The sequence below is a fragment of the Telmatherina bonti genome (assembly GCF_933228915.1).
Source record: "Telmatherina bonti genome assembly, chromosome: 24".
In the NCBI taxonomy this organism is placed as follows: domain Eukaryota; kingdom Metazoa; phylum Chordata; class Actinopteri; order Atheriniformes; family Telmatherinidae; genus Telmatherina; species Telmatherina bonti.
The window spans coordinates 11,888,103-11,900,649 of record NC_136633.1 but is presented as its reverse complement, the minus strand read 5'-3'; the positions used below and the strand labels follow the sequence as shown (position 1 = coordinate 11,900,649).

The window sequence follows — 12,547 nt, the reverse complement described above, 5'->3', positions numbered from 1 at the left end:
GCTCATCTGAGCCAAACTTTAGCTGTCGGACAGATGGCCTCACATTTGACTCTCTTTGCTCGGCAAGGTGCCCAGAATCTGTAGCTGCATAACAAGCACTAATCTTTCCACTTTTAACAGGTACACAAGAGTTGCAGATCTCCTCCAGAGATGACTTTTACATCACTGTATATCACCTAATGGACAGAGGCTGCCTCTCAGTTGAAGACTTTTTACATTAAGCCATTGGTTCATTTCCGTTTTACACCAACGATACGACCAGGAGAAAGCCAAGCACTATTCCCATAGCTGCAGAGGAAGTAGTAATGGTGGGCTTAGTTTTTCATTCACTGCATTTAGGATTAGTTGCTGTTAAATACATAATAAGGCTGTGTAACACATCATATGCAGTGGCTCATTGGACGATGCACTGACCTCATTTTTAAACATATAAAGGGTAGATTGTTTCTTTATAATAACCAGAATAATCCCAGGTCTCTTGACTAGGAGTCAGAGCTATGTTGAGCCATTAATTCATTTCAGTCTTAGCTGCAGCTTTGCTTGTATAATTGTTCCTGATAGAATGAAAATGTATTATTTCCTACCCGTCATTAATGATTAATCAAGTAAAGCAGCGTTAGAGGCATCTGTAGAACCTGATTTATGTCTGGGCTGTTCCTGTACTGTTCAGTTCTCTGAGCTAACAACAATAATAGCATAATCTAAACCAGTTGTTTCCCAAACTGGGGTCCCTGGACCCTCCAGGGAGTCCTACATAGAGCACAGGGGATTCCCAAAGTTGTGACTGTTCAGAGCCAGTGTGATTTAAGTGAAAGTTATGTCCAGTTATGTGTATTTGCTCAGGTGTTTTTTTTTTTTTTAGTCCTTTGGGTGTTTCAGTCACATGGAAGCAGTGTTTGGGAAGCCTGGCAACACTCACTTTGCACCATTTTGTGATTGAGATGTTTCTGTAAATTGACAAAGTGCAGATGTTTTTTTTCTAATTTTGAAAAGGATTAAAGATTAAAGTACAGCTTTATGTTGGAAATTAGCTTAATGACGTATGTGTTTCCCTGACGGCCAAATGAGTCGGTCAGAATGCATCGTTTACAGTGAGAAGCAGTTAATGAAAGCATAAAACCAAGCATGGTTTCAGCAGAGAGCAGGTGGGAGATCCACTGCTTTTTGGCAGTTGCGTGAACGGGGGTCCTCAGGAAATATGGGTATAGAACCACTGGTCTAAACCAAACCAACCAAAGCGTTCAATGCGGTTCCCCCCCAATCAATACTTGTGTATTGGATTTCATCACTATATCTCTGTTGACAGGCTGTGCACTGCAGGGTTTTAAGGTTTCTGTAATCAAACTTTTATTTAAAAAAAATACATCTGATTCTTTATTATCAGACCACTGTCTGTGGAACCAGCTCCAATTTTGGCTTCAGAAAGCAGATTCCCTCTCTATCCTTTAAGGTCCGGCTTCAAACTTTCCTTTTTAAAATAATGTAATAGTCAGGTCTGGCTTTGTTACCCTCATCCATCCATTTAGTTCTGCTGCTATAGGCCGAGCCTGCCGAGGGACAATATTTAAAAAATGGCAACCTTGTTTCTTTTTTTTTCTCAGCAGGTATCCCTGGCTTTCACTGATGGTTTTAGTTGACACCTCAAACCTGTCCTTTCCACCTCCAACCAGACAAGGCAGATATCTGTTTTCCCTGGTTCTGCTGGAGGTTTTTCCTCCTATTAAAATAGAGTTTTTTTTTCTCTCCACCATCACCTCATGCAGCCCAAGATGGACACATTAATTGAAGAGATGATTAGAAGAAATCAATTAGTTTTTTAGTTTTTATTAATCTGTTTATATGAACACAGTAATGATGAATTGGAGTTTAGATCATATAATAGATTTCTTTTATTTGGTTAGAATTGTACTACAAAAGGCTACCGTCCAAAGACATGCATGTTAGATTGATTGATCCCTAAATCCTCCCTGGGAATGAATGTGACCATGAATGGTTGTCTGTCTGAGTTGGCCCTGCGAGGGACTGGCGACCTGTCCAAGGTGTACCCTGCCTCTTGCCCAATGATTACTGGGATAGGCTCCAACTAACCCCAACCCTCCCCGTGACTTTGAATTGGACTAAGGGATTAAGAAACTACAAAGCATTTCACAGTGTCAGAAACTGTCTTTGACTTTGTTATAAATTGACGCTTTACAAATAAAGCTGAATTGAAATGAACTGAGAGTGGAATTCTCTTTTTTTCACATATTTTAAATATCAGTCATTAAATCATTTAGAAACACAAGAAGGTATTTTTGGGAGTTGCTGTGGTGGTAAATTTCTGTCCTGGTGCGTTTGTGCCGACCTCTCCATGCCACACTGGGTTGATGGTGTTGGCTATGATGGAAGAGCGCCTCTCCTGGCCATGGTGAGTAGATTTGGGAAGGCCGCTCCTTTTCCCAGGATGGATGGACATCTTCAGGTAGGGGTCAGGGTTGAAGAACATTCCCTTTTTCAAACCCACAGCCCGGATGTCTTGAACGGAAAACTTCATAAGCACCTCTTAAAATGTGAAAAAACCAAAAGTATTTCACAAATTCAATCCTCTCACCTGATAGCGTGAAGCTGACTAGTTTCCGACAGTGCTGGGTCCCTGATTGGTCCTCCACTTGACCTTCACTTCTTTGCTGATGAGAAAACAACCAATCGGAAGCCGTGTTTTCAGTGTAGGTAAATTTCACTGTTCACTCTCAATTTTCTCTAACTTCTGACCCTGAGTCCAAAGCAGTTTAAGTCCCAGCTTACAGTCAGACCAAAGCTAATTCAAGCATTAGCCTGCAAACATGTTACATATGCAAGACAACTGCTGCTTATACAAACTGCTGATACAACAAAAAAACAAACACAAACAGAAAGACTTGGCATCTCAGATTGAATATTGTTTTATACATTACTCATTTGCTGGCATTACTGCACGTAATCCTATCAAATATTGGAAAAATATCGCTTTTTAGATTGAGAATTTTAAGGTGTTTTTAAAGTATACAAAACAATGAATTGAATGGCCCAAACACCACTGGAAGATTTAATCACAAAGGGGAACAATGGTACTAAGTTAGCTTCCAAGGAGGACTGTGAAGTTCAGGCCAGAAAACACACATTTTCAAAGCATGTTGTTTTTGTTAAAGGATGTATGAAGTGAAATATTGTGCTTGTGTCCATTAGAGATCATCCCATCTACATTTCCTTTAATAGACACAGCTGAACAGTAATCAGCATTGTGATCATTGAACTTCTTCTGCATGAAAAACTTTTTTTTATTTATTTATTTTTTTTAAAGGTACTTTTTTTCCAAATAGCATATTAATGTTAGCATTTTATTAGCATTTTGATGCATGCTCCACCTAACCAATACTGTGGTTCTTTTGTTAGAAATGTTTTCTTATAATCATTATATTCTTTGTGTTGTTTACAGTGCTGTACTGTTGTTGATGTTATTTTGGTTTTGTTGGTGCAGATGGAAAAAGATTATTCAGATAATCTGGCATATTTATAAATTGAATGCTCATTAATATGCACTCTAATAGACAGATAAATAAAAATAACATATAGGCTGAATCTGTGAGATCTGTGACTGAATATGGCTGGAAACTGGAAACCACAATTTTTAGGTTGGGTGAGAAATCATGGATCCATGATGCAAAAGGAGTGAGTATATAAGGAAAAATAAGGATAACTCTAAAATACCACGAACCATAATTTGGTTTTCTTTTTAAAAAAAAAAAAAAAAGCATAATGCAGGGCATTATGCTTTGTATCAAAAAATCTTTCCCCTGATAGGATTTTACAAGAGACAGCTGGGATTAACAGATATCCTGATACAACACTGACAGCCAGATTGAATCCTCCATCCCGCTGGTGCGCTCATGTTATGTCTGGCTGAATCTTCAATTCTCTAAACCAGGGCTGTCAAATGTTGATCTTCTATGGCATCCTGCATGTTTTGGGTGTTTACCTACAACACACCTGATAAAAATTAAATGGACCTCCCCAACAGTTCGCTAATACCTGTCGATAACTTGTATTCTGAGTCAGCTGTGTTTTATAAATATCTAAAAGCTGCAGCATAGCAGCCATTGAGGATGGAACCGGACAGCCCTTTCCACAAAAGACTGAAGAAATAAAGTTCAGCCTCATTAGAACTGGACATTGATCCTTATAAGAATATTTATGACAAAAAGATCTGAGTTAGCATCATAAAAACTTCTAATAAGGTAACATACCAGTACGCCGGGGTTCTTGACAGTAATGCAAGGAGTTGTTGCTCGTAATGCTCCACTTACACCATGATAGTACTTAAAACAGATCTTTGTCTCAGCTGTGAAGAGAACACATATGTAACATCATTTATGACTTTCTTTGTCTAAATATACATTAAAATAATAAAAATAAGAAAAACGTTTCTAACCAAAAACATATTCAAACTAATAAATGTGATAAATGTGGATTTCCTGCTAAAACAGTTGCATGACCGGGTCTCCTCAACATTCATTAAAAAACAGACCACCCGGAAATTTAATTTCATTCGTTATACTGGCTGAAGAAATAAATTATATTTCTATTATTATATCACAAAGCAATCAGGAAAGCCAGCATATTGTGTACACCAGCCCACTGCAAGCAAAACCCATACGATGGAAGATATGATGACTTATTGGATTATAGATGCTGAACACTTAATCTTCATTGAATGTTTTATTTCATACGGTTTCTGCAGACCTGAATATTGCTTTCCTCTCAACCATCATATTTGTTTGTTCTAACATATGGTATTGAGACTGATAAGCTCAAAGTATTTCCTCAAAACCCTGTCTTGTCCGATCACTTCTTATTAACCTTTGAATTCACTTTATTTGATTACTCACTGACCAAAAATAAATTCTACTATAGTAGATGTTTATCAGACAATAATATTACAAAATTTAAACAATCAATTGAATCAATTTTTTCACATCTACCATGTGTTAGCATGACCGAGAGTCCCCCTTTAAGCCTTACTCCTGCTCAGATTGATCAACACGCTGATACTATAACAGCTTCAATGCGTACAACCTTGGATAATGTTGCTCCCCTAAAGAAGAAGAAATTAGGTAAGATTATGAAGGCTCCCTGGTTTAATTCCCAGCTTCGAGCTCTAAAACAGGCATCAAGGCGTTTGGAAAACAGATGGCGTTCATCAGGACTAGAGGAGTCTCACTTAACCTGGAAAGAAAGTTTAAGCGTATACAAAAAAGCCTTACGTATGGCAAGAACAGCTTATTATTCATCATTGATAGAGGAAAACAAAAACAACCCTCGGTTTCTTTTCAGCACTGTAGCTAGGCTTACTAGGAGCCGGAGCGCTGTGGAGCCATGTATTCCTTTCTCACTTAGCTGTGATGATTTCATGTATTTTTTCAGGAATAAAATTGACACTATTAGAGATCAAATTGACAATACTCTTCCTTCTACCTATAATGTTGAGCCTGTTGTGGTCTCCGAAGCATCCTTAGAACCAGGATCTGACTTGTGTCTAAATAGTTTCTGTCCTGTCCAACCCTCTGAATTAACTAAAATAATAGCTTCATCTAAACCATCCACCTGTATCTTAGACCCTCTCCCAACGAGCCTCTTTAAGGACATTTTCCCTTTAATTAATACATCACTACTAAATCTTATCAATATGTCTTTAGTGACAGGATATGTACCACAATCATTTAAAACTGCTGTAATCAAGCCTTTACTTAAAAAGCAATCTCTGGATCCAGAGGTGATAGCAAATTATAGACCTATATCTAACCTCCCGTTTATGTCCAAAATTCTGGAGAAAATAGTTTCAGCTCAGCTACATGCCCACCTGAGCAGAAATAATTTATGCGAGGAGTTTCAGTCAGGATTTAGAGCTCATCATAGTACTGAGACAGCATTGGTGAAAGTTACTAATGACCTTCTTATGGCCTCAGACAAAGGACTTGTGTCCGTACTTATCTTGCTTGATCTTAGTGCTGCATTTGATACAGTCGATCATAACATTCTGTTACAAAGACTAGAACAGGTGATTGGAATTACAGGTACAGCGTTAAGCTGGTTTAAATCATATTTATCTGATAGACTTCAGTTTGTTCATGTAAATGACAAGTCCTCCTCCCAAACTACAGTAAGTCATGGAGTTCCTCAAGGTTCTGTACTTGGACCAATACTCTTCACACTATATATGCTCCCTTTAGGCAAAATTATTAGACAGCATGGAATAAACTTTCATTGTTATGCAGATGATACTCAACTATACTTATCCTTTAAACCAGATGAAACAAATCAGCCCAATAGGCTACAAAATTGTCTCATAGACATAAAGACTTGGATGTCTAGAAATTTTCTCCTCTTAAACTCAGATAAGACTGAAGTAATTCTCGTTGGATCTGAAAAACTCAGAGCTAAATTTTCCGGTTTTGTAATGAACCTGGATGGCATTACTTTAGCTTCCAGTGCTACAGTGAGAAACCTTGGAGTAATATTTGACCCTGACCTGTCCTTTGGCCCACATATTAAGCAGGTTACTAAAACAGCCTTCTTTCATTTACGTAATATAGCCAAAATTAGGGACATTCTGTCTCGGAGTGATGCAGAAAAACTGGTTCACGCTTTTGTTACTTCGAGACTAGATTACTGTAACTCTCTATTACTGGGCTGTCCTAAATATGCCCTGAAAAGCCTTCAGCTGATCCAGAATTCTGCAGCCAGAGTCCTGACCAGAACCAGCATGAGAGATCATATTTCTCCAGTTTTAGCCTCTCTTCGTTGGCTGCCTGTTGAATCTAGAATAGAATTTAAAATCCTTCTCCTTACATATAAAGCCCTCCACAACCAGGCACCACTATATATCAAAGACCTCATTGTTCCTTATATACCAAGTAGAGTACTTCGTTCGCAGACTGCAGGCTTACTTGTGGTTCCTAGAGTCTCAAAGAGCCGAGCAGGAGGCAGAGCCTTTGGTTATCAGGCCCCTCTCTTATGGAATAAGCTCCCAGTTAGTGTTAGGGAAGCAGACACCCTCCCCACCTTTAAGACTAGGCTGAAGACTTATCTTTTTGATAAGTCCTATAGCTAGGGATGGTTAGCATCCCTTAGTTATGCTGCTATAGGTTTAGACTGCTGAGGGACATTTCCTGATACACTGAGCTTCTTTCTTTTTCTCTTTATCTCTTTCTTTTACACCCCCCCCCCCCCCCCCCCCCCATAACAGTGTTGCATCATTAACATGTATGTCTCCTGTCTCAGCAGGTCTCCCTGGCCGGGAGTAGCAGTTCCTGTTGTCTGTTGTCTTTCTGTCCTCTTCCCCCCACACAGCAGAGGCAGATGGCTGCCTGTCCTGAGCCGGGTTCTGCCGGAGGTTTCCTTCCTGTTAAAAGGGAGTTTTTTCCTTCCCACTGTTGCCAGTGTGCTTGCTCAGGATGGGAGATTGAGTTGGACTCAACTCAATCTGTTGGTTTCCTTATATAGGCTGTTATGAATTGGCCTTCATTATGTTTTCCCCTCTGTCTGTAAAGTGTCTTGAGATGGCATTGCCGTGATTTGACGCTATATAAATAAAGTTGAATTGAATTGAATTGAACCATCACAATCATGAATACAATGAAAAATACATGCAGTATTGATGTAAACACAATGGCCATCACCCAAAAGTCTTACTGGTCAATCTCAGTATGCTGTAAAACTAACCATCCTGTCTCTCATGCGCTCAATACAAGCATAGACTTTCAAACTTGTTCATCCAAATTTCTTATCACATTCATTCTAGATTCAGTTCTCCTATTTGCATATTTATTTCAGTGGCCACAGCTCCTAGAAGCCAGATCTGAATGGCCCAGTTAGATTCCAACCAGTCTAGATTAGAAAAGCTCACTCAGTCTGGTCTGAAGGTACTGATACAATATCAATCATCAACCTTTGTCCAAGGCTGGCCTGGTAACAAGCATACTTAAAGCCTGGTGATTGGATTATCCATGAGCAAGACACTAGGCCAACAAGAAATTACTGCTTTGATTTGATAAGACGTTCCTTCCAATGACGCCTCTCCATGCTGTCCTATCGTTGCCTACATGGTCACTGAAGTCTCCAAGGAAACGGATGGAATCCCAGGATGGTACCCACACCAGGATATCATCATAAGAGGGAGTAATCCAAACAAATATTTGATGCACATCAACAAACATCCATAAGAGCCTTCCGTCTTACAGTTTACAGAGTAACCTGCTTGCTTCTAAGGATGATTTCCAAAGAATACCACCCAACAGTGTGGCGCCAGACCTCATGCTATGTGGATGTAGCTAGTAGCTGCTGTTGGCAAGAAAAAGATGAGGCCTCCACTGACTTCTCATTAGTGTCGGTTTTGGCCCATGTGTTGCACCAGAGTCGAGGGGGGTACTTCCGACATCTGTTCAGAAATTGAAGTATCAAACTGAGATGTTGTGCAGTAAACTGTACAGAAAAAAGTTTGCTTACAAGACAACCCATAGTTGTCAGCTTTTCTCAAGAAAATGATTAGGCTAAGTTATGTAGGTGTAAGCTGTGTGTGAGTGTGTCATCATAATAAAGAAAGCTAGAGCTACTAAACTTAAATACAACAGACAACAGAATACAAAATAAAATTAAAAAAAAAAACACAGATCGTGAGTTAGACAGTAGGTAACTTTGGGAGCCTGCGATGGACTGGCGAGCTGTCCAGGGTGTACCCTGCCTTTGGCCCAAAGACTGCTGGGATAGGCTCCAGCTTCCCTGCGACCCTTAACCGGACTAAGCTGTTAGGATAATGAATGAATGAAAGAATGAACTTTGGAAGCATACATTCCTCCAAAAGCTAGAATACACAAAAGGACTCTCGTAAATGCCAACAAGAGAGAAAAAACTGATTATTCTTCTTGAAGAAGATGAGACAGACAATAAATAGAAAAAAAGTAGTTGATAGAGGAAATGTCACTAATATTTTAACTGAGCAACTCATCTTTGTAAAACTGTTGAAATGCTGCATTTATCAATAGATGAGTACACTGAAGATATTCAAAACATGCTTGAATTTTGCTTACGCTCCATGAAGTAGGGCTCCGGCTCCAGTCTCCACACGATCTGTCCTTTCTGGGTGCCATTTACTCCACGGTTCTTAGAGTCCCATACATTAGCAACAGATGTTTCATCTGGAAGATAAACATGAACACTGCTTTTCATAAACTCTCCATGAATTTACTCAATTTATTTCATTTATCTATTTATTTAGGGGTTTTTTTTTTTCTAATTGTAAAAAATTCCACAAATTTTAATGAGGCTGAGATGTGCATTCCTGGGCCGATACCAACACCAATGAGAAAGATAATCATAATCAATGCTAGCTCAGGGACTTTTCATTGCATACATGGTCCAACAAAACTTTTAGTACCCACTGAAAACAAATAGAAACCGAATATGGAAATGGAATGTGTAGAACTTAGAAAACGAATAAAGGTCATTTACCAGAGAAATATTGGTTGCAGCTTTCAGTTGATGTTATTGTATTTGCTGGCTGAAGTCTCCAAGCTGACTGTCATCCAAAACCAATATTAGACCAATATTTTGTGCATCCCAACAGGATACAAGTTCCTGTGTTTTCATTTGGAGCTTATAGTGTGAGTTTGTGTGTGTGTGCGTCTCATATCAATTAGTTATGTTTCGACTCAGTTATTTAAATATAAAAACAAAAAATGAGAAATGCATTTTAAGAGTACTACGCAAATCCAAATTAACACTACAGTAATATGAGGCAGAGGCCAGGTCTGCCTCTTCTGTTCTGAGACATTACACATTGGTGTGCCTCAAGGCTTGGTGCTTGGCCCCTTTCTGTCTAACATTTAAAGGTTTATTTAGGCCCAGTTAAATACTGTTTAATCTGCTTATAAACCAGTTAAAGTCTAGTTCAGTCTAGTTTATTCCAGTTTACTTAAATCATAGTATTTATAAAAATTCTCATTTGAAACACACTGGATATACATTTCAGTCATCCACCCTGAGCAAGAATGATGAAATGGGTGACAGTGGAGGGGAAAAAGGAGTTGGGTATTTCAGCATTTACAGATTTTTTTCCTCCATCTTGATGTTTTGGGTTTTAAAAAGATTAAATCAAATGACAAACACAGCCTTTAATGAAAGTCAAGCTTCTGAAAAACTATTATAGCAGATTTACTGTCTGTTTGGCTTTTTTAAGTCATTCATCAGCCTCCCCTCACTTTCCTCTCTGAACATAACAGCTCTCTTTTGTCTCCTGCTGTAATAAAAATCACTACTTGACAGAGACATGACGATGCAGTGAAAGAGGTTACATCAGCACCACTGCAGACACATTAATCTCCTAATGGACTGTGTCTCCATTTGTGTTTGCGTGAGTTGGATATCTGAGTTGTATGTGTGTTTTTTATTTTAGTGATCTTTTTTTAGGACATTATATTTTGGTAACTCATCGCTGAGCTTATTGGGACCAACTGTCATAATGTGGCTGTAGTTTAAGGTTTGAGTAAAGGTGTGAAACTCAGTTTTGTTTTGTTTTTTTTCTGAACTGGAGTTAGTTAGGGTTTGAGTGGAGGCAATCACTGTTTTGTGCTGCATGATTAGGGCCTCTGTTGTCTTTCATACCAGCCATTTATAGAAAATGATAGGACTTCTCAGTATCAGCCACTTCTGTAATCTGTCTGTCGTACATGCTGTGCAGGGGCTTATCCTTCTATCGTGGTTTCTCCTTTTCATCCTCTCCCATACTGGGTTTCAGCTGGCTGAGACATTCACCTAGCATGTCATCCCTGGGGGCATGCCCCCACCCCTCTTTCCACATAGTAGAAAGTCTCATATCACTGAATATGTGGTGAAGCCCTCAATGCATGTAGGATTTTTTTTCCTTGATATCAGTTGCATCTACACTAAGCAGCAACCTCTGGTCATTTAAAGTGAAGCCTGCACAGAATTGCCAAAAATGCTCCAAAACAGAGCAAATTCCCATAGACTTCTATGTTATAAAGACCAACTTCACAGCAGAAATAACCATGTTTACAGGCCATTTCAAAAAACATTTTAGATGTAATAGGTCAGGTTTACCTTCATAATGATTGTGGGAGGACTGAATTTTTAGGATTTTAGGAATATTTTTATCTGGAAATTTGGCATAATTAGGGGTGTGTCCATTTGATTGATAGGTATTTGACATCATCCTGCAAGAAGACAGAATGTAGCACAACCGTAGTTTTTATCCAGCTAACAGCGTCACTTAACTTTAGCCTATCTACTACCATGAGCTGGTTAGCTCACTTAGCTCTTAGCTACAGACAGCTCATAACTTGATAGATGTCAAACACCCACCCCCACGCTCACAGCCCCCCTCTCAGCAGTTCTGTTTTGCCCATTTTTGTATTTTCTAGGGAGCGACGGCATATATGATACTGCCAAGATGGCGATGGTGCCCAATGAGATTCACTTCATCTCTTCAGAAAGCTATGAATGACATCACAGAGGCTCCATCCATCTTTTATACAGTCTATCTTCTACACCTACCAGCAACTTTATTGCTGCTATCCTGCCTTGTTCCAAGTGCTTGTGCAGGGGTTCCTGCGACTCTCCGTGTCCCCAGGTAAGCAACACAATACACAAGAGCAGCTTAAGCTAATTTATTTATTTAAGTGCACAACAGTATTTGGCTCAAAAAAGTTGAAAAACACTGCCTTAGAGCCATCCGGCTTTGTAGCAATGGTTCAGGCTGTTGGTATAATGGTGCAGGAGATATGTCTTGGCAAATGTTGGGCCTCTTATTGTCATTTTGGCATGTGTAACCACCACAGCCTACCTGAATATTGCTGCTGACCATATCCATCCATTTATGAGTTTAGTATCCTCTGATGGATCCTTCTAGCAGGATGATGCACCATGTCACAAAGCTCAGATCATCTCTAACTGCTTTCTTCAACATGACAATGAGTTCACTTTACTCCAAAGGTCTCCACAGTCACCAGATTTACATCCAATAGAGCAGCTTTGGTATGTGATGGAAATAGAGATTCTCATCATGAATGTGAAGACAACAAATCTGCTATAATACTATGATTTCAATATGGAGTAATAAGTAAAAAGGGGGTCCAACCCAGTACTGCCAAGGGGGACCAAGTAAAGTAGCTGCTTAATGTATAAGGAACTAAATCAGCAACCTTTTTGTGTATCTCTGACTTTCTACAACCATATTTGGCATCTAGATCAATTAGGTCTACCTGTTGCTGTTAGATATTCCAACCAAGGCTGGTGCACATGGGAGACAGAGCATTTGCTGTTTCAGCACCAAAATGACGTAACTAACCTCCCCTGTTCATTTAGTGGACCTCATCACTTTCAGTTTTCAAACATCATCATAAAACACAGTCTGTAGAGTAGCTGTAGTTTATCTCAGTGAACATAAAGTATAAGATGGGGCACACTTTAGACAGGTTACATCTTACAAACCACTTTCACACTGACAAATCTAAATCAT

The 12,547-nt window shown here is 39.2% G+C and overlaps 1 protein-coding gene across 1 annotated transcript in view; it reads right to left on the bottom strand.

Annotated features, from left to right (window-relative positions):
* Positions 1-12,547, bottom strand: part of hecw2b (HECT, C2 and WW domain containing E3 ubiquitin protein ligase 2b) — a 48,128-nt gene that overhangs the window by 25,030 nt on the left and 10,551 nt on the right. The window contains exons 3-6 of the mRNA XM_079263881.1: positions 9,102-9,209; positions 4,263-4,357; positions 2,591-2,666; positions 2,345-2,514 (exon numbers count right to left, since the gene is read on the bottom strand). Coding sequence (XP_079120007.1) covers positions 2,345-2,514; positions 2,591-2,666; positions 4,263-4,357; positions 9,102-9,209 — 449 coding nt within the window. The remainder of the gene's footprint in view (positions 1-2,344; positions 2,515-2,590; positions 2,667-4,262; positions 4,358-9,101; positions 9,210-12,547) is intronic.